The 23,489-nt window shown below is 36.6% G+C and overlaps 1 protein-coding gene across 1 annotated transcript in view; it reads left to right on the forward strand.

Annotated features, from left to right (window-relative positions):
- BIRC6 (baculoviral IAP repeat containing 6) overlaps window positions 1-23,489 on the forward strand; it is a 185,244-nt gene that overhangs the window by 42,905 nt on the left and 118,850 nt on the right. The window contains 19 exon segments of the mRNA XM_064445901.1: window positions 1,228-1,453; window positions 4,167-4,327; window positions 6,601-6,690; window positions 7,929-8,060; window positions 8,347-8,525; window positions 9,080-9,210; window positions 9,947-10,108; window positions 10,214-10,345; window positions 10,508-10,605; window positions 11,836-11,983; window positions 16,279-16,412; window positions 17,519-17,653; window positions 18,196-18,383; window positions 19,016-19,330; window positions 19,751-19,850; window positions 20,294-20,508; window positions 20,691-20,899; window positions 21,197-21,543; window positions 22,506-22,725. Of these exon segments, the coding sequence (XP_064301971.1) occupies window positions 1,228-1,453; window positions 4,167-4,327; window positions 6,601-6,690; window positions 7,929-8,060; window positions 8,347-8,525; window positions 9,080-9,210; window positions 9,947-10,108; window positions 10,214-10,345; window positions 10,508-10,605; window positions 11,836-11,983; window positions 16,279-16,412; window positions 17,519-17,653; window positions 18,196-18,383; window positions 19,016-19,330; window positions 19,751-19,850; window positions 20,294-20,508; window positions 20,691-20,899; window positions 21,197-21,543; window positions 22,506-22,725 (3,322 nt within the window).

Raw genomic sequence — 23,489 nt, forward strand, 5'->3', positions numbered from 1 at the left:
GTTGTTGCAATTAGAGTAAATTCTTTTTCCAGACTATATCTCATCTTCAGCTTCTCTACTTTTCAGGAAGAATTGCATGTGCCTTTCTAATCTCAGGATGGAGGATGTAATATTGTTATTCTGGTTTCAACCTGGCTTGTGCTTGTTTTGAAAGAGAGTCTCTAGGTTCAGACTTCACTGCGGGGAATGATATTTTTGTTGGTGAATTTAGTTTCTTTCTCTCCCCCCCCCCCAGAATGATGATAGTAATAGTCAGGTAGCAAACTTTCTCCTTTTGAAAACCATAATTTCTTTACAAGTAAAAGATTTTCTCCAAAATGCATTTTTAAGAGAAGATGCTCAAAATGTAGGAAAATTGACATTGTGCGTATCTTATTTTCCCTCTAGTTTTCAACTTTTTTTTTGTCTGAGGAAACCTGATTATTTTTAGAATGCCTTCTTAATGTTTCTTTAGGTGTTTGTCTCCCTGAGATATTTTAATTTTCAGTACTTCTTCAATTAATATCCTTGTTTCCTCAGGTCAAGCTTTGAATATGAAGGCAAGAAGACAAAATACTTGTCTAGTCCCAGCATCTTTTAAGCGCTAAACATGAAGCATGTTTGTTTTTCCCTTACCCCTCTGTTAAGCTAAATTGGGAGCCTTCCAAAACATTCGAATAATCCACCATAAAACAAGTCTATATTGATAAGCAGGTGCCAAGTAATGTTTAAAACATGATAAAAATGTTACAATTGCATAGTAATTCCATATGTCTGTTCTAATGAAATAGAAAACTTTGATTATGTTTTTATATGAGTCATGAGAGGTATTAAAAAAAAAAAGTCTTAATCAGCTTTACATCATCAAAGTATAGCTGCTAATTACTTTCCCCTGGTGCTTCTGGTTGAATCCCAGACAGCATGCTCAGAGCTCTCAGTATTTAGAAAATTTATTCCAAATGAGCTGTCTTCAAAGCACGCTGGCTTCAAGGTTAGGGTTGTTTGGTTGCTTGTGTTTGGGTTTTGTTGTTGTTGTCAGGTTATTTGTTTGTAGTTTTTCTGTTGGTTGGGGTTTTGTTTGTTGTAGGTGGTTTTGGTTTCTGTTTTGTTTTAGAAACTTCATAAAACATGTAGTTAATTTTACCTATAGCAGTTTGACTTTATTTCGTTCATTAATTCAAACTGTTCATAGGATATTCTGGAAAAAATATCTATGCAGTAGTTAATGTATCTTCTGTAATTATTCAGGAGTTGATCTTTTGGTGGACCAGCCATTTTCCCTTGAAACACTGACATCCCTGGTGGAACTGACCCGTTTTGAGACCTTGACGCCACGGTTTTCGGCCACTGTCCCTCCCTGTTGGGTGGAGGTCCAGCAAGAGCAGCAGCAAAGGCGGCATCCTCAGCATTTGCACCAGCAGCACCATGGGGATGCAGCTCAGCATACTCGAACTTGGAAGCTACAGACAGACAGGTAGGTAGGGTAACGGTGCAAAAAGAATCATGTGTATTGCTTCGTTCCTTTGTTTGAATTGCTAGTTTGTATAGCTGGTATAACCAAAAATTTCATGCAATTTAATTGTTTTTAAGTAGCTTGCAAGTTTAAGAACATGTACTTTCAAAGATGATAATCCCTATTTGGTAGTTTGCATTATAGGTCTTTGAGGTTGCCAGAGTTGTTTTAGTGGACCTTGAAACAAATAGAAAAGTCAAGTTTTGAATGTGTGTATTTTTATTTGTTGAATGCTGCCATTTCATTACATAATTAGACAAGACATTCACCAGAATTACAAATATTCTTGATGGTTTCTATAAAAGTCTGATTCATCCTTCTTATGTATATGCACATTCTTAGTACATGTTTAATTGGAAAACGCAAGTGCCAGTACGAGTAATTAGTTGTCCTAAACGAAATCATATTGTAAATTAAAGTATGAAGATAGAATCTGATTTGTCTGTTCATGTCAAGTTAAATCTTTATAGGCAAGTCGATTACTTAAGCCAGTAAAGAGCCCTAGTTGTGCTAAAGTATAGGCAATATTTTAATTGAAAGGAACTGCACCAACATCTTATATATAGTACTACTTAGATATGAGAATTTGGAATTCCTCTGGGATCCTAAAGACTAGAACAGCAGTGTTGCAATCTCCTTGAAGAGTTGCTTAAAAGCTACCTGGAGTAACTTTGTATAGTTTTTCTGAAAAATGCTGGGAGAAACAAAATACAGATAGAAGTGTGTTGTGTGTTTTATTAAGGGACATACGTAATAAGGCACTACAAGATCTTTTGGGTTAGGTTGTCACACATCTGTCCCATGAGGTAAAAGTAATGTATAGTATATAGTGTATAGTATAGTAATGTATAGTAATTTGGATAGTAATGTAGAATGTAAATGCCCATATAATGGAAAGCATGAAATAGCCAAAGGACGCTAGGGGAGCTAGAGATCCTATGTGGGGGGAAAACAAGTTTGTCATATAAATGATTGAAAGCTAGCATGTGATAATGAAGCATTCCAGGTGGGAGAACAGCTCTGGAAGGTAATACTTGCAGGCATTTCCAGGGCTGACACCTAACATGAGCTGAACTTGCTCTCATTAACCGTTCATAAGCTACAGTTAAAAACTCGCAGTGCGTTATAGGCTTTAAAACCTCTATTTACCTTGTGGTTTTGCTTTGTGTCAGTAAAATATTCTGTATGTAACAAGTGGAAAGGAGATGGTTCCTTGCGAAATAACATCCAGTTAAAACTATTGATTATCCAGAGTGTTCAGCAACAGCTGAAAAGTAAAAAGCTACCAATATGAAGATATAAGGAAGCAAACAGTGAAGGTAATACCTGTTAATTGGAAGGTGATAGGTGGAACATCATCTTATGAATATTGTTTAATTAGAGGAAAAGAATTATGCCTGCTGCAAAGTAAAACAGGAACACATAGAGGTGAAGTTAAAAGTTTTGGTTTAGTACTGGAGATCTCTGACAACTGCTAAATGACTCATGATGAAAATTATTAAATTACAGTCCCTTTGTTCATAGAGTAGAATATGCAATTTTAAGATTGAGAGCAACATTAGCTCTTAATTAAAAGTTATCTGGGAATAAACTGTTTGATTTCTGCATTATTTTGTTTGTCTTTAATATGAGGTTCCTTTTATCTCCTCTTTGAGTGTCTTGTACTGTTCACTATGAAGATGTGGGATTATAGGGTTGGATGGACAAGTAATGCAATTTGATGTGGTAATCCTTTTGTTTTTCAAATAGACAGAAAGAGGTAATCCTGTAAATGTATGGGAATGGCATTATATTACACTCATGCTCTTTCAATCCTACTTTGTTATTTTAAAAAGGCTTGTAATAAAGAAAACAGAAAAAGCAGAGTCTGGTTTACCTTATGAATTACCTAAATATCAGTGTTTCCCGTTCAGTGGTAATTTAACTGAAATGTTAAATTGGGTTCATACTTTTTAAAAAAGTACATTAATTCCTATTGTGCCTTGGTAAAACAGTAACATCAGAGTTTCCTGGCTTTTTCTCAAATTTATATAGGAAATATTTTATGCATTCATCTTATGCAGACATATTTGCAAATACGTGAAAGAAGGAAGAGTTAGGTACTGATGTGCTTTCCAGTGTTTAAACTCTGGGTATGGTCCTGCAGCTCAAAGGTCAGTTGTAGTGGAAGATCAAACATTGAGGTGTTCTGGAAAAGGAATGAAGTGGTGTGTTGGAAAAAATTTTGTAGTTGTGAGAATGATGGTATATCTCCATTTAGAACACTGTCTTGATGGTGTATTCTTTAAAAAGATGCTATTGATATAGAAGGGTTTCAAAGGTGAAAAAAATTGCTAAAAAAACTTGCACTAGACTATCAGAGAAAAGAGAAAAGTGACACTTGGGATGGATATGCTAAAATATTGAGAATATAGTAAGGAAGTAAATTAATTTTTTTTTGCTTCTTTGAAACTTTACCCACAAATGAATAAAGAGGATGTGCTTAAACAGAGCTATAAGAAATTAGCAGCTTAAGACCTTTACTTCAGAAATTCGTGTGGATGTCAACTAACACAAAAGAAGTTTTTCTTTTGTTAAGGAAAGCATGCATAGATGGGAAATGCACTGGGTAATGCTGTCTGCCTGATCTGAATTTTCTCTTAACACTGGGTTATTGTCATCTTTTTCTTGACAGCAACAGCTGGGATGAGCATGTCTTTGAACTGGTTCTACCAAAAGCCTGTATGGTTGGACATGTGGACTTCAAATTTGTTTTGAATTCAAACATCACAAACATTCCCCAGATTCAAGTGACTTTACTGAAAAATAAAGCTCCGGGCTTAGGGAAAGTCAGTGGTGAGAAAGAACTTAAAATATCTTTCAGAATATAATTTCTTTTCTCAAACTCCTTATTCTCTGTGATGTATATTAGAAGAATTGCTTGAAATGGTGTAAATATTTTGGTTTTACTTATTTCCATTTTATTCTGTTTCTCAGCATCATGGTCTGTTTTAACCTACCGTGTTTGAATGTAAATTGTGGAAACAAACTGGGTAAACAGCTTCAAAGTCCTGAATTTTATACAAAGGAAAATGCATAGCTCAGAAATGTTGAACTGCGTTATTATTCTGTATTGCTTGAATCCCACAGTCATGCAAAAAAATGTTATCATTTGTAAATCATTCTAGAGATTGACTGAAAAAACAAATGGTGCTCTCAAGTTCTTGATATATTTTTTTTAAATGGTAATAAATTATTCCAAGTCACAGAAGGAAAGTATTTGCTAGTGCCTCTTGGATGCATAAGAGAAAATAGCAAGGCTTTTTTGATGACAGTAGATAAAACCTGGCTTCCTTGGTAATTCTCTCATCATCTGGCTCATTAACTAAGCTACGTGAAAGCTGCAGTATGATTTCACCTTTTGTTCCTTGCAGCTTTGACAGGGTAGACCAAAGTTATGAATTCTCTTGCCTTGGGAAGACTCCTAGCTGGACTCTACATCTTACTAGCTCTCAGGGAACCTGTGAGGGGGTAGCATAAATTGAAGTCACTTTTTTGATGTGGAAGAGTTTGTGCCTCCATTGGTATTTTCCTGTGGTGAGAGTGTTCGCTGCATGTCCTGCTGCCCTGTCTGCTAGGGATGGAAGGTATTACATGCAGCGCTTCCTTTTATTGAGGCATTAAATGGTTATCTTTTTCTGGCTACCTCTTTCTGAAAAGCTTCTAGGAACTTGGTATTTCAGAGGAATCTTGCTGTTAATATTATTAAATGGACTGCTGGATATAAAATGTGTCACGGAGAACAGCAGGCATGATTTTAAAAGATCTTTTTTCTTTTCTAGTTTTTAAGTGCTGAGTAAGAGCACCCCAGTTAAAGAAGGGTAACAGAGCTGTAAATTTTAAAAAGGAGTACAGATGTACCAGAGATCATTGACGTGCTTTCATACAACTTCTCACTCTGTAGCATCCCCCATTGTTTAACAAGAAAAAGGTGTCTTGGAGGTGCTCTTAAAAGAAATCCTGTAAACTGGTGGTTATATAACAATCAAATATTCTAGCATCGTAATATTCTTGGAGAATAGTGTATACTTTTAAGATACCAGATGGTTTAACAGTTCTAGCAGAAGGGCTAGCTGTCACTGCAGGACAGCAGTCACCAGATGTTCTTGCAGGTTCTTCCTCTGTTTTATTCTTGAAGTAAAACCCTTGGGTTTTGTAAAAGGACCTTAATGACATTTGCCTTTTTTCCTGTGCACTACTGAATGAAGCAACAGAATGCTAATGATTTCAGTGTAAGTGAGGGCAAACCTAGGTAGCTTATATCTGTGCTGGATATTAACCAAAATGTCCTGATCCCAGGAAAAAGTAATATTCAGAACTGTTTGGTGGCTCTTGAAAAGATTCAGAAATCTTCAGACTGAAATACAGTTAACACCTCACCACCCTTCCCTTCTCTCCCTCTATACGATGAGAAAGGAACTGAAATTTTAAGATAATGAGACTTGAGGAAGATCTGTATGGGAGAGTTTATTCAGTCGTTTTTGTATGACAGGAGCCCTAGAACCAGTAGTGTGTAATAACGGGAAGGCCAGAGGCATAATTCTTCCAGTTTGGAACTAATATTTTTGATCTGGCAGTTAATTCACTGTATATGCTTCTTTTTCATTCGCTTGTATGTCCTCTTCATCTATGACTCATGGGAACCGTTTAATTAAAAAAACAGCTATACTTAAGTGTTATCAAAGAAATGTCTGATGTTCAGCAGGAGCAATCCAGTTATTTTTAGTTTAAATTATCAAACTTTAAATACCGGAATCTAATTACTTAATAATCAGCTGCAGATTAATCTTAGGGAAAAATAATTTGGGCAGTGTTCAAGTAAAGCAGACTATTTACAGGTCATTCAAAGAAATATTTTTTTAACTATTTGCTGCAATTCAGTTGCAATCCTAATATGAAAAACATGCCTAAATTAGAAATAGTGTTTTGGGCAGAAAGCTGATAAATTTGCTATGAAAACTAATGCTTCTGTTTTCTGTGAGCCTTAAGCAATGTTTATGAAATCTTGCTAATATTTTTATTTCCAGAAGCAGCAGTAGACAGACAGATCACATTTCCTTTATCTCCAGCTCATAACATTGAAGTGGAGAGAAATGGAAAACCAGGACTGGTTGAATTCAATGAAGAAATGCAGTATATGGATGTAGAGGAACCACAATGTAAGTTTATTTATCTTGTTATACCTTGTTTAAAATATGAGCTTGCTTTTTTCCTTTTTTTAATGATATATTGGATTTCTCTGCAAAAAAATTTCTCAACCATTTAAAATAAACTAGTTTCTCAGTGCTCTTCAATGTTATGCCTCTCACTGGTCTGTTTACTGTATGAGTTGAAAGTTTAACACAAACACACCAAAAAAAGTACTGGAAGTTTTGATGCCTAAAAGCAGATTAATATTCATTTGAAGTCAGAAATAAAGTAGACTTATATGGCACCTTTCTAACTTAAACTCTTACCCTGTTCTTGCAGTATTTGGTTTCCTCAGCTAGTTTTAATAGAATTTTTCTTTACATTCCTGGCTTTTGTAGAGACTACTGCTGTAAACCAAGAAAAATAAACAGCTGGTAAAGAATTCATAGCTAGTCATGTTAGTTTTCAGCTATATGAGACTTCCTGTGCCTGTTTTTTCATAACCTCCTTTGTTTAACCAGCACTCTTCCACAAAATTTGTTAGAGAATGAAAGGCAATCATATTGGATCCGAATGAAGAGACCTAAAGACTAAAAATGGACAGTTGGAGTGATTCCATATGCCTAGAACTAACTTTTTTTTTTTCTTGGTCCTTTCACCAGTCTTTACTTGACACCTTCTTTCCATTCATGTGATCAGGCTTATCTAGAGCATGACTTTAGAGGTCACTTCCAACCCAATCCATTCTATGATTCTATGACTCCAAGAAAGACGTTGCAAAGGGTGGGAGGGGGGTATCAAAGGGGTGATAAGAGCTGGAAGGAGGTTTTTCATGCTGAGAAAGAAGCAGAAGATGAGTGAACAATAATGTCTGTATACCACAGGAGAAAAAATTAGGGGTTTTTGGTGAGTGGTTTGGGTTTTTTTTACAGTTCTGTCCTGCTTCAGAAAAGACCCAGTGAGAATTGTGGATCAAAATATATTGATTCATCATTTCATCAGTTGTGTATTTTGTGGCTCTGAGCCAGTCAACGTACATATTATCTGTATAATATAACTGAAAATGCTTTGAAAACTCTCATTTCCCTTTATTGATTTCACTGGAAAATGGCTTAAAGTGAACCCGAAGTAACTTAGTTTTTTGATGTAGAGTTTATATGTATTATTGATCAGAATTTTACATGGTGTATTTTTAACCCATGCAAATTATCGGATTTTTTTACTTAATTATCAGTAATTCAGGTCCATATTACTCCTGTTTTTTAAGGTCTTAGATTGTGTCCGTTTCTGGAGGAACACAAGGAAGATATACTTTGCGGTCCAGTATGGCTGGCTACTGGACTTGATCTATCTGGACATGCTGGAATGTTGACGCTAACAAGTCCAAAGCTTGTTAAAGGTAAACCAGTTATGGTATTAACTTCAGTCACGCATACTTCATGTGATCTCATACTTCTGTAGTCAGACTTCGGTTTGTATTTGTTTTCATATTGACAAATTTTGCTGTATAATACAATAGTGAGTTACCTTTTCAAGCTGATGCTGAAGTACTGTAATTACAGTAGTAGAGCTCTGCTTGCACACTGTATCTGTGAAACTGAAATGTGTTTACAACTTGCCCTAGTAAACTATGCAAATCTCAGATACACACACCCCGTTTCTTTTTTTTTTTTTTCCACTTTTAGGCATGGCTGGTGGCAAGTACCGCTCATTTTTAATTCATGTTAAAGCAGTGAATGACAGAGGAACAGAAGAAATCTGCAATGGTGGCATTAGACCAGTTGTTAGAATACCATCTCTAAAACCTCAGACTAACAAGGGCCATTCCCTTGCTTCATTGTTGGCAAAAGTTGCAGCAGGCAAGGTAATGAACAGCCAAGAAAGACATCTGTGTTATAGAACTCATACAATTCTATGTAATCTGAAAATGAAACAGCTGTTAGGAGAATTAGGGTCCATTAAAAATTACTGTAAGTGTTGACACTGTGTTAACACCTTCAAGAATCAGAGTTCAACATCTCTACATTGTTTCTTCTGTGCCCATTCGAGCACTTGTTTTTGAAACTTCTGTTTCCACGAGTTTTCAGTAGCTGATGCACCTCATCATCTTACAAGGATTTGTGTGTGTGTATATTTTACTCTTGATTGTCATAGTTGTAAGATTGGATGATATGATGTACATCTTGTGGACATTACTGGAATGGTTAGAACATAATTACAGAATATTGTTAAATGTTATGTATTAAAGCAATTAGTGAATTAATGTAGTCTATTTTAGTACAATACTCAAATTGAGTGAGAGATTTTACTGAACTGTATGTATTTCACTGAACAGTGGAACACAGTCAAAACTGGTGTGATTTATGAAATCTTTTTCCCCTCCCTCTTCCCCCCACCCCCCCAAAAAAAAAAAATCAGGAAAAGCCATCTAGCAAAATGGAAGCCACTAATTCTTCAAGAAAATCAGATAATCTGAGAGGCTGTGACTTACTTCAGGAAGTCTCTGTAACGATTCGAAGATTTAAAAAAACTTCAATTTCGAAGGAAAGGTTAGTAAGTGTTTTTTAAGTCTAAAAAAAGTTAGCTATAGTTACACTTCTCATGAAATACTTAGTTCTCAAAATAGGTCAAATCACTGTTTCAAGTTGTCATTTCATTAACACATTTTATATGGAAAATCCTGTAAATTTTGAGTTCGAGGGCACTGCGCTGTGCAAGCTGGGATAGAATAACACCGTGCATGAAATAGTATGTTGAGTGATTATTTGCCTGGCTTGAAAAGGCGAACATAAATATGTTTTCTTGGTAAACTAGATAAATTATTTGGAAAGACCTTTTTTTTTTTTTTTAAAAAGGAAGCATCTTTCCTTTCTGTTTTGACATGTTGTCTTGTTTCTTCAAGAAGAGTATGTATGATTTGTCAAAAAGTTCAGTGTCAAAATTAACTAACAAATTGTTACTCAAAAAACTGGGTAGAGTCTTCATGGATTGGTACTACAGACCTAAATACAAATAATACAGAATATAATTTGTATTACCAACTGCCACCCCACAGTGGTGGTACTGGTTGTAATGGACTTAGAGGACAAAGAGGCTGCAAAGAGGTATGTGCAAATGGTTGCCAAGGAGTGTTGAGATGGTGAAAGTTTTGTTTAGGTTTAGAAGTTACTAGACAAGTTACGGGAAAAGAAAAATTCCCTCAAGATTACTAAATGTACAGTAACCTACAGTTACTGTTATCCTGGATAATTCTGGTTCTCTCTATTTCCCTTCCTTCTTCCTTAGAGTTCAACGGTGTGCCATGTTACAGTTTTCGGAGTTCCATGAGAAGCTGCTCACCACTCTTTGCAAGAAGACAGATGATGGTCTGACTACAGAACATGCTCAGAGTCTTGTTCTAGACACGCTTTGTTGGTTGGCTGGAGTGTATTCAAATGGACCTGGCAGGTAAGAGAAATTGTGTGTAAATTAGCGTGGCTATTTCTCAGTATCAGCTCAGTTTAAAAAAATAGCTTTGTGTGATTCTCTAAAGTATGCAACTTGTTCTTGCAGCTCAAAGGAAGGAAATGACAGCTTGCTTTCTAAAACACGTAAATGTGTCTCTGATATAATACGTGTTTGCTTCTTTGAAGCTGGGCGGAGCATAGCTCACAAATGTGCACGATTTCTCGCCCTGTGTATCAGGTCAGTGCTAATTATATATATTTTATATTTATATTATATAGATTTGGGGGGTTTTGCATTATATTCTTCAAAGATCATCAGTCTTTCAACTTCATCTTCCGGAGATTTCATGTTTCGTTCTTGCTTCGTTAAATGTTAAAGCATCTATGTGTCTCTCTGTAGCAATGGCAGGTGTGACCCGAGTCAGCAGGGGTTTGGATCAGTTCTTCTGAAAGCTTTACTGGACAATATGCCTCTTTTGCCTGCAGCTGCAACAGGTGGTATGTATACAATGTTTGTTGTCATGAAAGTACACAGTACATTTGTTGTCTGGCATGTTTTGTTGGACTGTCTTGTGAAAGAAGAATTAGGTAATTGTTCAGTTAGTACAAACTGCTTCTTGGAATGGTATGGTCAAGTGGTATCCAAGTATGAAGTATGCATTTGTAGATGATGGAATTTGAAGCAAATAAGCTTGCTTAAAACAGTGCAAAGGCACTCATGTTTTTGGGAGAGCTTAAGTCTTGCAAGAATTTCCAAAGGTGTTCAGCAACCAAAGATTCTATTAACAGAAGTGACAGTCAGGATTGTCTGCTATTTCTGAAAATTAGGAGATTTATTGCAGGGAGCCTGGCTATCCAAATGTTGTCAAACTAGCAGTCCACTTCTGTTCTGCACCGAAAGGCAGTTTTTAATTAAAATTTCTTCCTCATCTATATTGCAGAGTAATGGTATCTTAGCACCTTGTTTGAAGCTTTTAGAGTGCCAGAGAGAAGGGGAAATTACTTTAGGTCATTTGGGGTGGCAAGACCTGCTTTGTGTTTTTCACAGTATGATGATGTTGAATTCCGTTAGCTTGGCATCACCAAGGGGTCTTGCAGGAAAATCAGTTTGCAGCCCAAAATGCTTGTTCTGCCACCACCTAGGTAGAAACATCTAACAAGCTACTTGCTATTGAGGGTATGGAATATACAGGAGGAGGAGAAGGAAGCTGAGGTTTGTGTTTCCATACACAATCACTGCAGTGTGCTCCCAGAATTGATCTGTAAGGCAACAGTGCCTCCAGCAAATACAGAATAAGGAAACAGCAGCCAAAAACAGAGGATAAGAGGAGAAGGGTTGAATCTAGAGAAAGGCTTATCTCTGAAGGCATTGGAACCTCTGGCCAAGCACCTTAGTGTACCGAGAGCATTTTGATTGTTGTGCTTAGTAGAAGCAGTGGGCAGAAGCAATAAAAGTAGTATGTGCAAAGCTGTCTCTTGGGAACCTTCTTTTCTTCATCTATGAATTACTTGGTAAGAGAATTTGAAGTACTTGTGGAAACTAATAATTACAGAATTATTCTAAATTACAGTCCTGCAAAAAAAGAGGAGGGGGAGAATGCTTCCTAGTCTGTATTCAGTAACCATTAGATATTTCATTTATCACTTCCATTGATTATGCTTCAAATTATGGTCTCCGAGTGGAAAATTCACAACACGTTTCACCTGAAATTATTTTTTTTCATGCAGGATCTGTGTATTGGTATTTTGTATTGCTGAATTATGTAAAGGATGAAGATTTGGCAGGATGTAGTACAGCCTGTGCATCACTGCTAACTGCCGTGTCCCGACAGTTGCAGGATCGCTTAACACCTATGGAAGCATTACTTCAGACAAGGTACTAAGAAATGTGGTTGTTGTAAACTTAATAAAAACAAACATACAAACTGTCGAATGCCGTTCTCTGGTGTTCTGAAAAAGGTTGGCTGTCTCAAAAAAGGTGTGTTTTGCAATATTTGTTTCAGCAAGGATTAATTTGATAGGGCTCTGGAAAATAGTTTTAACGTGTGCAAAGTTAAAGATTAATTTCATAGCTATCTTGCAATTTACAATGCACTTTAAATGAGCCAATGTGTATGTAATGTTTGAACTCTGTGCAATCCTTAAATTAGTATTTATGATTAACAGAGCATGTCTTTGAGTATGGGAGGGAATCAGATATACTGAATAGTTTCAGTTCTGCATAACGGTACACAAAATTGTAGTATCTCTGTAAGCTGAACGTTGATTTAATGTATTGCTACTGAAGGTCAGATTCTAAATGAAAAGACCTGGAGTAATTTACTGAGAACGCAGGTTTTTATTACGAATTATGTATCAGTGTAATTTCAGACTGTGATCTTACATCTTTTAGATATTTAACTTCATATTTATGTGATACCTAAAGGAAATCTGTGGAGGTTCAGTTTTGTAGCAGTTTCCAAAGCTGCATTATGTTGATGTGAATATGCTGCTGTTAGACAGCTCTTTCAGTTGTGATTTGTAGGCAAGAGTTTTCCTCCAACTCAAGCAATATCAAGGTAGAAGAGGTTTGGTACAAGTTAGTTCAAAATCTTCAAATCAAATTGAAAATTAAAATTCTGTAAGCAAAGTTTGGAGAGGGGAGATGTTTGCATTTTGGGTTTTTTTGTTTGTTTTTTTTTAAAAGACTATAATCCCAAAATACGTGATAAAAACTTGTTCTTGGGTGTTATACTTGGATCCTTATCATGCTCTCTACTACATTCCTCTTTTAAGTTATTTTATTTTACCATGTGTAATCCTTTCAGTTGATTAGAAGACTTATCCCAGCAATAGAAATAGTGACCAGATAATGGAGAATTTTGATAAATACACAAAATGAACTGGAAAAGGAAAAGGTTTTGTGTTTTCACACTGAATTTTCTTTAGAAACCAAATGGAGGAGGAAAACTTAAAAATTCCACTTGACACGAGAATGGCATCTTTGTGCAGGAATTGACTCATTTCTTCATATAGATTGTTTCCAAGTACCTCCTTTAAACAGCATATCTGAAATAGAAATTTTTTTTCCTTTCTGGTTGCCCACTTTTGAGTTTGGCACATGTGACTTCTCAGGTCACTTAGTGGTGAACAGAGCTCTCTGCATCTAAAGGGAAACTTTCTGAAGTGACCCCATGTTCTTGGTATCCTTCAAGCTCAGATTTTCCAGATGTTTCTAGATGATGTTTTACTGATTTTCTTCTTGGAACTAAATTTGCTTTCTCTTTTAACTCAGTATCCCCATAGTTTGGATAAGAATAGCAGCAGGTGCATCTGTCTAATCTCATATTTGATTACTGTAGCGCTCTCTAGCAAGGACTGACTATTTCTTTACTTAGTTTACTAATAAAGACAGAATTTACTGGTCTTTCCTTTATATGTCTACAGATCAAGAGAATACTGTCACTTCTGATTTTTTTAATGTATAAGTATTAATGTATTTTTTTAAAGGAGAAATTAGGAGACAGCTATTGCTTTACTCTTTTTCCCTTCCCTCTCCCAGAGTTGTATTTTATTGTATTTGTGTGCATTTGTGTTGCAGAGTTGCTAGTGTTTTTTTTTTCTTTTGTCATTGTTCCCAGGTACAATGGCCTAACATTTCATAATCAAATAAAAGCATATGCCTACTTAAAGGATCTGCACATTCCTGTTGTCTTAAGGCAGAGTAGTACTCATTTTACTACTATGTGCCACAATAAAGCAAGTAAAACTTGCAAGGATAAGGCCAGATGGGTCTGTTCTGTGACTTGCAGTTCAGAGAACACAAAAAAAAGATTTCAGACAGTATTTTAGGCTGTCCTACAACAAATAGGTTGGTTTGTCTCTAGCAAATTTGGTTAATTTCTCCAGCCTGTTCTTGAAAGCACCTGAGTAGAGTAGTGGTGGAATTTAATTATTCTAAATATTGTAAGCTATTACATGGCTTAATTATTCTTACCATTAACACCTGAACTGTCTCTTTCTGCCCACGTCTAATCTGAAATCTCTCCTGCTGCAACTGAAGCCTTTTGATGTTTGTGACCTGTCAGCCTTGGTGATAAAGAGCAGATTATTTCCTTCTTAAAAAATTTTGGCTGTCTAGAGGATGCTTGTATCTTGATTGTGTTCTCCAGATCTATAGTCATTCTTAAAGCATTTCCTTGAGGTGTTGCCATTGGTCCTCATCTTCCTTGAGTTGTGGTACACAAAATTGTAAACATTATTCGAGTTGAGATCTCTGAGTGAAGCAGAAGAGGTATTTCACATAGTTTATATTCATTACTGCATAGATTAACAAGGTGATGAGTTTCTTGTGACGTTGTTGATTTATTCTTGTTGATGTAACTTCTGTACCCTTTTCTGAAAAGTGTTGCTAATGCAGAGTAAAACTGCGGGCCTGGTCATTTCTGCTGAAGAATCAGTAAAAGGCACTACGCTATTGAAATAAATCTGGGTTGGACAGAATATATTTAATTCTCTGCAATACACTCAAATTCTGATCCTAATCTACAAAGCTCTTGTAACTCCTCTTCAGGTTTTATCACCTGCTTACTTAATAAATCAAACTCTTCACTTAAATCATGTAAGTAATCAGAGTTAATGTTGAGCTGACCCAATTTATTGAGTTTGTAACTCTGAGGTCTGTTAAGGTACCCTGCTGAATTTTGTCTGAGCATTTCTGTGTGTTTTAGTAACCACTTCACAGTAGCATGTTGTCTGGCTTTGCTTATGAAAAAGTCATGCAGCAAACATGTCAGTCTTGATAGATGTGCAGTATGCACTGTTCTTGCATAGTAGGTGCTTGTAGGGAGCAGCCTAGATTCATTTAATGTGTGGTGTTCTTAGTCTACAGTTGTCATCTTAAATTTGCTACCTTGTAGGTGCTTGAAAGTAACTTGCTAGGGAATGGATGTGAAATGGGTTGATCTGTAATTTCAGATTTTCTTTCCTTTCTTCTTGTCTTTCCCCACCCCCCCACCCCCCACCCCCCCCAAATAGTAGCAACTATTGTCCTTTTCTATAACATCATTTTCTGACTAGTTACAGTCTTAATATTGTGTGGACAGTCTTAGTATTGTGTGTCAAAAAGCATTGAGTCCAGCCAGTGTAGAAGCATTTTAACATTCAGAGAAGTCTAGAACCTGTTCTACCTTGTTGCTGGTGTTGTAGGATTCATGTAGACATTTATCCTTTTGTGACTACTTGATCAAAAAAGACAGTTAAACACTCCAGCCTACTCAGCATTACCTGTTGGAAGCTTTCCTCACCAGGTAAAGAACAGAGAAGCTGCTCAGAGACAGAGGGAAGAGGGGGTGGAGGAACTTCCTGTCGCTGCTGGTGTGTTCATGGAAATATTTTGTATTTGTTCTGTCTCTTGCCAGTCAAAGCGTGAAGCGTTAGACGTTTCTCACTTTTGTACCTACACATATACATTCTTTTTACTCCTGCTTAATTATTTGGCCTGATTTCAATTTTTTTTCGTCTCTTGTCAGTTGCTGGTAATAGGTATTGGTACACAAAAAACCCAACACTGATGTTATTACTCCAGTTTTTCCTTTTTCTTGTCTTATAACACCCTAATTGATTTGGGGTTGTCACCTTGTTACCTGAGTGATTGTATTATTTTTTTCCACCTCAGTACTACCAGAGTAGGAGTAATGAGATTATCTTCTCTCAAGATACTTGAAGTACTTGCAAGTGTTGTTTGCAGCATTTTTGTCTCCTTACTTCAGCTGGAAGAAGAAGCTGGTGTGGAATTTATTTTGCTGTTTTGGAAGACAGTACTGTGTTTTTATTGACATCAGATAAATGCCTGATTTGCCATGTGCAGGCATGTGTATTGCTGTGGCTAATTATCTAAGGCTTCTAGTTCTAGTTTCCAAGTTTAGGTGTGATTATGTCAGGGTTCCAGGACAGTATTAGATTTTCAAAACTATTTAGTAACAAAGTTTTAGTTAGCATCATAAGCTGTTTGAAAAGGTCACCTAATAAATTACTTTAATGAAATACAAGTAAATGGTAATTTTTAAGATTGAACAAAAAGAATAGTTTGGAATATAGTAAATCCTTACAATGAAATATTTGGACTTTTTCTGTAAATAATTTTATATAAATTCTTATTGTTTAGTGCTGTTTCTCTTATTCCGTTTGCAGATATGGATTATATAGTTCACCTTTTGATCCAGTTCTGTTTGATTTGGAAATAAGTGGCTCTTCTTGTAAAAATGTGTACAACAGCAGCATTGGAGTACAGTCAGATGAAATTGATTTGTCTGATGTTCTATCAGGTATGTATGTTTAACAGTAATCTGTTGTGGAAAAACTGGTAATTCTCTCTATTATACTGTTTTCCTTTAGTGAAGATGTGGTTTTATACTTTCCGTCTGTTTTATAGCTGCACATAATGAAGTTCAAGATACTCTCTTGCTTCATGAGATCACTTATATTTCCTGTAGCCCTTAGGGCAAGAAAAAAGCACCTTTCTGGAATCTGTTCTTGTTTTATCCTGTAGAAGATCTAAGAAGAGGCTATAGATTAAACAGAAAGGCTGCTAACATTCCCTGGGTCAGAGTCATCTAGGAAGCAACTGTCAATTCTGTTGAGCAGCATCCTTGAGATATGTTGTTATTTGTTTAGACTAGCAACTATGTCATAGGCAGAGGAACCTAAATGGATTTTTCTCAAGTTGGGAAGCTGCCTTATGGCTCTTCTACTTAAATATTACAGATTTAAAGAGTTACTTTTTCTGTTTCAGAGACATTTAAAATACTTTAAAAGCTTATTTGTATCTATCCTCTCGGGTTAGTTCATAAGTGAATCTTCAGGCCATAGAGTGTCCTAAGAATGAGACAATTTTTACCTGTCAGGAAATTCTTCTCATAGCAAGCGTATCCATCATAGTGACTCCTTTCCTTTTCTTGTATGCTCTTGTCCATCTGCTTCCCATCCCTCCCCTCCATAAAGCACTGTGAATTTGTTATTATATTGAATAATAGTCTAGTTTTTATACTACACTGGCATATGTTCTTAGCCAGTCTGTTATGTTCGTTCTTTCTTTCCAGTAACATCAGTATGTTTTTGCAAGCTAATTTTCTCCCACTGTAGAACGAATAGAACATCCATATGTAACTTCTGGAATTAAGAAGGTTACACTACTGCTGTCACATTTGATAGTTTGACTTAAGATACTCTGTTCAGATTTGGAAGCATTATCCTTTTTAAAATATACTTCCATTTATATTGTGGATGTGATAGTGTTAAGGTGTGTGTTTCACAACATGAAGTAATAAAATATGTGGATTATATTTAGTTGTCCCTTTTAACTCTCCATGACTTGAAACGTCACTATCAAGAAGACAGTAGCTGATTGTGCAGATACTTATTTCTCTTTCAGGAAATGGGAAAATAAGTAACTGTGCAGCTGCTGAAGGTAGTTTTACTTCCCTTACTGGACTTCTGGAAGTTGAGCCTCTGCACTTTACCTGTGTTTCAACAAGTGATGGAACTAGAATAGAAAGGGACGATGCAAGTACGTTTACTGGTATATACAATTTTTCATTCTTTCTTCTTGGCATAGTTACACAGTATGATATTTTTAATTGGAGATGACGAGCACTCTTTGACAAACAGATTCCCTGTAGTTTTAAAAGTGTTGAATTGTTTGGTTGTTTTGTTTTTTTTTAAAGTAGTTACTCTACGTGAAGCTAATCTTCTTAGATCTTAACAAACAAACTGGCTTCCAAATTTATTAATTTGAATCAATTTGTTCCTGTCGGAGAATGTGACATATAAGCTTGCATCTTGACCATGCAACCTTATGTGGCAACGGTATTCCAGGGCATTAGATGGATCTTCTGTAATGAAAATGTTGGTGTATGATGAGTGTGCATAGTCTATAAACTGTATACTTTGTAGTTCGAGATAATGTTACTTTGTAGCAAGAACCACATAAAAGGAGATACTTGGCTTGTTTTCACATTGCTTTTAACAACTAATAAGGAATTAAAGGTGTATTTCATAACTTCTTTTCTACATACATGTTTTTGTTTTGTTTTGTTTGTTTCATGCCAGTGAGTACCTTTGGGGTTACCCCAGCAGTTGGTGGCCTCTCTTCTGGAACGGTTGGGGAAGCCTCGACAGCTCTGAGTTCAGCAGCCCAGGTAGCTTTGCAGTCTCTCTCTCATGCAATGGCCTCAGCCGAGCAACAGCTCCAGGTGCTGCAAGAGAAACAGCAGCAGCTTTTGAAGCTTCAGCAACAGGTTGGAGGCTATTTGGCTATTTTTTAATGCTGTCTCTAAACTTCAGACGCTGAGAAAGTTGTTGCAGAGCTAGTTGCCTTTTTTCTTTTTTTTTCTCCATAGTGTATTTGAGGAAGGAACAGCTCTGCACTGAGGATCACTCTTAATAAGCAAAATGCTGAGAGTGTCTCCCATGCTGCTTTGGTCGTTCAGGCTTGTTTTTTGTGTATTTTGAGGGTGGGTTGGAAGTTTGTAATCAAAATAAAGTCTTAATACATAAGTACATCAGCCTGAAATTGAGAAAGCCCACTGAAATGAAAAGCGGAGTTGCGACACAGGGAAGGGCCAGTCAAAGCTGTTGTCAGTACGAAGCTTGGCTGTGTTGTCTCTACTTTGCTCTTCAGTTGCAGGTTTTTTATTATTTTTTGATTACTCCAATTACCTAATTTCTTAGGTTCCTTAGCAAGTGAGGTCAAATTGAAGCAAGTTTAATTTTTCAGCTTATGGTTGGACATCTAACATGCCTACACTGAACGTAGCTTGGATTTATTAGATCTAGCTTTATAATGAAAGTTGAACTTGTAGTTCAGTACTACTGCTGTGTTCACAAGCAGAATTATCTGTTACACACACTGCTTTCATTTTCCCTACAGAAAGCTAAGCTGGAAGCAAAACTGCACCAGACAACAGCAGCAGCAGCGGCAGCAGCATCAGCAGTTGGTCCTGTTCACAACTCTGTGCCTTCTAATCCAGTAGCAGCCCCAGGGTTCTTCATCCATCCTTCAGATGTCATTCCACCCACACCGAAAACAACACCCCTGTTCATGACTCCACCTTTGACTCCACCTAATGAGGCAGTTTCTGCTGTTATTAATGCAGAGCTTGCTCAGCTTTTCCCTGGTTCGGTCATTGATCCGCCAACAGTTAACCTTGCAGCACATAACAAAAGTACAAGCAAGTCTAGAACGGTAATTATTTTTATTTGTTTTTCTTATAGAAACAAGATGCTGTAAGCATCTTATCAGGATCTAATTTGTACTTGAGTGCTAGTAAATATCTGTTTATTATTTGGATGAGGTGTGAAAACTATATCACTAAATTTAGGCCATATGAAAAGGAAGACTTGTGAAAACAAGATAGCTGTTCTAGTAGCTCAAATGGTTTCTTTCAGCTGCAGCTAGCTTAACTGTATAAGGAGCTATTAATCCTTTGAACTTAGTTAATATGTTTTGATGGTTCATGCTCAAATCTAAATGTAGCGAGGTGTTGTCAAAATGATACATCTTTAAATCGTAAGAGGTTTTCTTACAGTCTTTTGTAAAGAACAGCTTATTATAAGTGCATAGATTTTAATGACTTGATTTTACTGATGTTTTCCCACTCTTCAGAATCCACTTGGATCTGGTCTTGCCCTTGCAATATCTCACGCTTCACATTTTCTTCAACCTCCACCTCATCAGTCAATTATTATAGAGCGAATGCACTCAGGTAAAACCAGAATTCCTAATAATAATTTTGACACATTTTCTAATAAGTGGAATACTTTCTGGGGTCTTAAGTAAGTTGCTTAGTGGCAGTCTCACTTGGCTTTCCAAAGAAAAGATATTTCTCAGTTTGCATTTCTGTTGTATCTGGAAGTTTAAGACCCACCATTCAGTCATATTTATAAAGCTGAAAAATCCTGGGGGCGGGGTGTGTAAGATTGGTCTCTGGACAGAGCACCTGTTCTGAAATAATGCATAAAAACCCATAACAATTTAAGATGAAGTCGAAATTTCCTTTTCAAAGGGTACAGTCTGTAATGAGAGGATCTGAGGTTGTGCAGCTATTTTTAACCTCAAATATACACGTTTTGAACAACAGATAAACAATAGCTTTATTGTTTGAGAAGTAACATCTCTTCGCTGGCAATCCTGTGATTTTTCCTCTAGGAGCAAGAAGATTTGTGACCTTAGATTTTGGAAGACCTATATTGCTGACAGACGTATTGATTCCCACTTGTGGAGATTTGGCTTCTTTGTCAATTGACATCTGGACTTTAGGAGAAGAAGTGGATGGAAGGCGGCTGGTAGTGGCTACAGACATTAGCACACATTCGCTTATTTTACATGACTTGTTGCCACCCCCAGTTTGCAGGTTTATGAAGGTAAAAGGAGATAGAGTATGCACTCTATCTTTTAAACTCCTGATCTTTGCTAGTATGTGATCTTTCTCTTAAGCTCTCTTCAGATGAAATTCGGCTATCAATTTTTTACTATTTTTTGACTTGGTGTTTATTTTATCTGTTTTGATACAATTGTGTTACAGTATAGCTGTGTTCTCTTTCAGATCACTGTTATTGGTCGATACGGTAGCACAAATGCTAGAGCAAAAATCCCGTTAGGATTTTATTACGGCCATACCTATATCTTACCCTTTGAAAATGAGCTGAAACTAATGCATGATCCCCTCAGAGGAGAAGGTGAAGCTGCAAATCAGCCAGAAATTGACCAACATTTGGCAATGATGGTTGCCTTGCAAGAAGACATACAATGCAGGTTAGAAGAAAAAAATGTGTACTTACTAGTTAAGTTAACTTAAAACAGACATATCATAATGTTACAGATTTTTTTTTTCTTCCCATGATATTCTTCAGACCAAAGGAAACTGCTGTTGTTGTAGAGTTGTTACACTGAATATATTTATAGCAGTAACAGACTACACTGTAGTTTTTTCCAATATCTGTTTTAACAGTTCATCCAAAATGGACCAGAAGTTGTGTTCTGGCAGGATGACTGTCAAATGTATTGCTGTTTGCTGATGTCTGATTTGTTTGTTGGAATGTTTCCCTTTAGGTACAATTTGGCCTGTCATCGGTTAGAAATCCTTCTGCAGAGTATTGACCTGCCACCACTCAACAGTGCTAACAATGCCCAGTACTTCTTACGAAAGCCAGACAAAGCAGTAGAAGAAGACAGCAGAGTATTTTCTGCTTACCAGGACTGTATTCAGCTACAGCTTCAACTCAACTTGGCTCATCATGCTGTTCAGAGGCTCAAAGTAGCATTAGGTGCAAGCAGGAAAACACTGAAGGAGCAATCTGATCCAAAAGAGTTGATTCAGATGTCATCCACAGAACAGTTACGCACCATCATTAGATACTTACTGGATACTTTGCTTAGTTTGCTTCATTCTTCCAATGGTTAGTATTTTTTGAGGTTTTGATATTTTTGTCATGTTAGTAGAAACAATTTGCAAATGTTTCTATTTCTTGATCTGTACTTTCCCAGTATAAAGCTTCTAAACTACATTCAGATATGTTTTACTATGATTTTAGTAGCTGGTAACTTACAGTGCAAATCTTCACCAGTGGCACCAAGCTGAGCTACCCACTTCCTGCTCCTGAAAAGGAGAGTCTGTTGAGGTCCTTCCTTTTCCATATTCTTGGCTGCATATTCCTTTGTTCAGATAGTCATCTAATCCTTCTGTGGGCCGATTGACTTTGCTGAAGTAACAAAAGACTGCCCAAGCAGAATGCTCATGTTGTTTTCATAGGTAGAATCAGTTTAGGGAAGGATCTGTGAGCAAGCCTGTGCAACACTGGGGATGGATTAGGCAGTTAGAAGTGGGGAGGGCAAGCAGAAATTGCTTCTGCGGGAGGGAAGTCATAAACCCAGTATCTCTACTTGGTTAATAATTTTTAATATCCAATAAGGATTTTTATTTCCTAAACTTGCTATTGAAAGAGTTCTTGGAGAATTGAAATTGAGAAGTCTGAACAGGAGTGGTGGTTTCTTAAAAAAAAAAAAAAAAAAAAAAGGCAGCAGAACACTGTGCCATTGATAGATAGGTGTGTTTGTCATGAAATTTTACGTGCCAGTTCATTCTTAAGCATTAGTGATGGTTTGGTTTTTGCTTTGTGTAGATTCCATAGGGGTATTTTGCACTGACATGAAATTGATTTTGGTTTTGACCAAATGGTCTGGTCTTCTGTGGGTTACCTGCAAATTACCGTCTCCTCATGTGTTCCCTCCTCCTTTCCCCCTGTGCTAATTAGTCTAATAGCAGTTTTAAAAACTTCCTGTAAACTGTAAACTTCTTCCTCTTATGTTTTCAAGCCATTGTCTCCTTAAACATAGTTGCTTGTTCTCTTTTTCTTAAAAGGGCACTCTGTTCCTGTGGTTCTGCAAAGTACTTTTCATGCTCAAGCTTGTGAAGAATTATTTAAACACCTGTGCATCAGTGGAACCCCAAAGATACGATTGCATACTGGCCTTCTGCTTGTTCAACTCTGTGGAGGAGAAAGATGGTGGGGCCAGTTTCTCTCAAATGTACTGCAGGAATTATACAATTCAGAGCAACTTCTCATATTCCCACAAGACAGGTAAGGTATAAGTCTATATTGATACATTACCTGTGGATCACTTAGAATAATGGCATCGTTCATAACATTGGAATTGACAAAATGCGATTGAAGACTACCTATCCATCTATTCCATTGATTTAAGAAATAGTCCCAGAAAGGCACTACAAATAATGAATGTCTGATTGCAGTTACTTATTGCACCAATTTGGTGCCTGCACCACAATAAGTTGCTGTTTTTCCTTACTTGGACATCTTTGTGTACCTAGCAGGATTGCTCCCCAGTGTCAAAAATTGCCTTCTCTTTTTATCAGGCTTAAATGCACCCTTGTAACAAAGCTGCTCTTCTAATGAGTTTGGAAGTAAGATTGAGACTGGAAAGCACGCTATTAGCATTTAATACAAAAGATTTCTGAGATAAGAGCAAACAATAATAGAGTTAAGCATTGAATGTTAGATGTGTTGGTTCTTTCAGATTATTTTTTAAGGTCTTCGTTCTAAACATTAGCATTGGGTACATCATGTGTAATAGGTAATGAAACGGATGAGATCTTGTTTCAGATGTACAAAGTGGAATGCTCTGCTGACCTCTTGAGGGTGAAAAAGAAACTGTTCACCCTAAAATACTGCGTTATTCTTAAAACAACAGACCATGAAATCCAGTTCACTTGCTGGGCAACAGTACTGCTTTCTGTAGCAATCTGCTCCTGTCTCAGATCAAAGCCTAGGGGAATATTGTTCTATAAGGTGTGTTTCAGAATATTATTGGATCTGAAAAAGAAATA

This window comes from Phalacrocorax carbo, chromosome 3 (assembly GCF_963921805.1).
Source record: "Phalacrocorax carbo chromosome 3, bPhaCar2.1, whole genome shotgun sequence".
NCBI classification, from domain to species: Eukaryota; Metazoa; Chordata; class Aves; order Suliformes; family Phalacrocoracidae; genus Phalacrocorax; species Phalacrocorax carbo.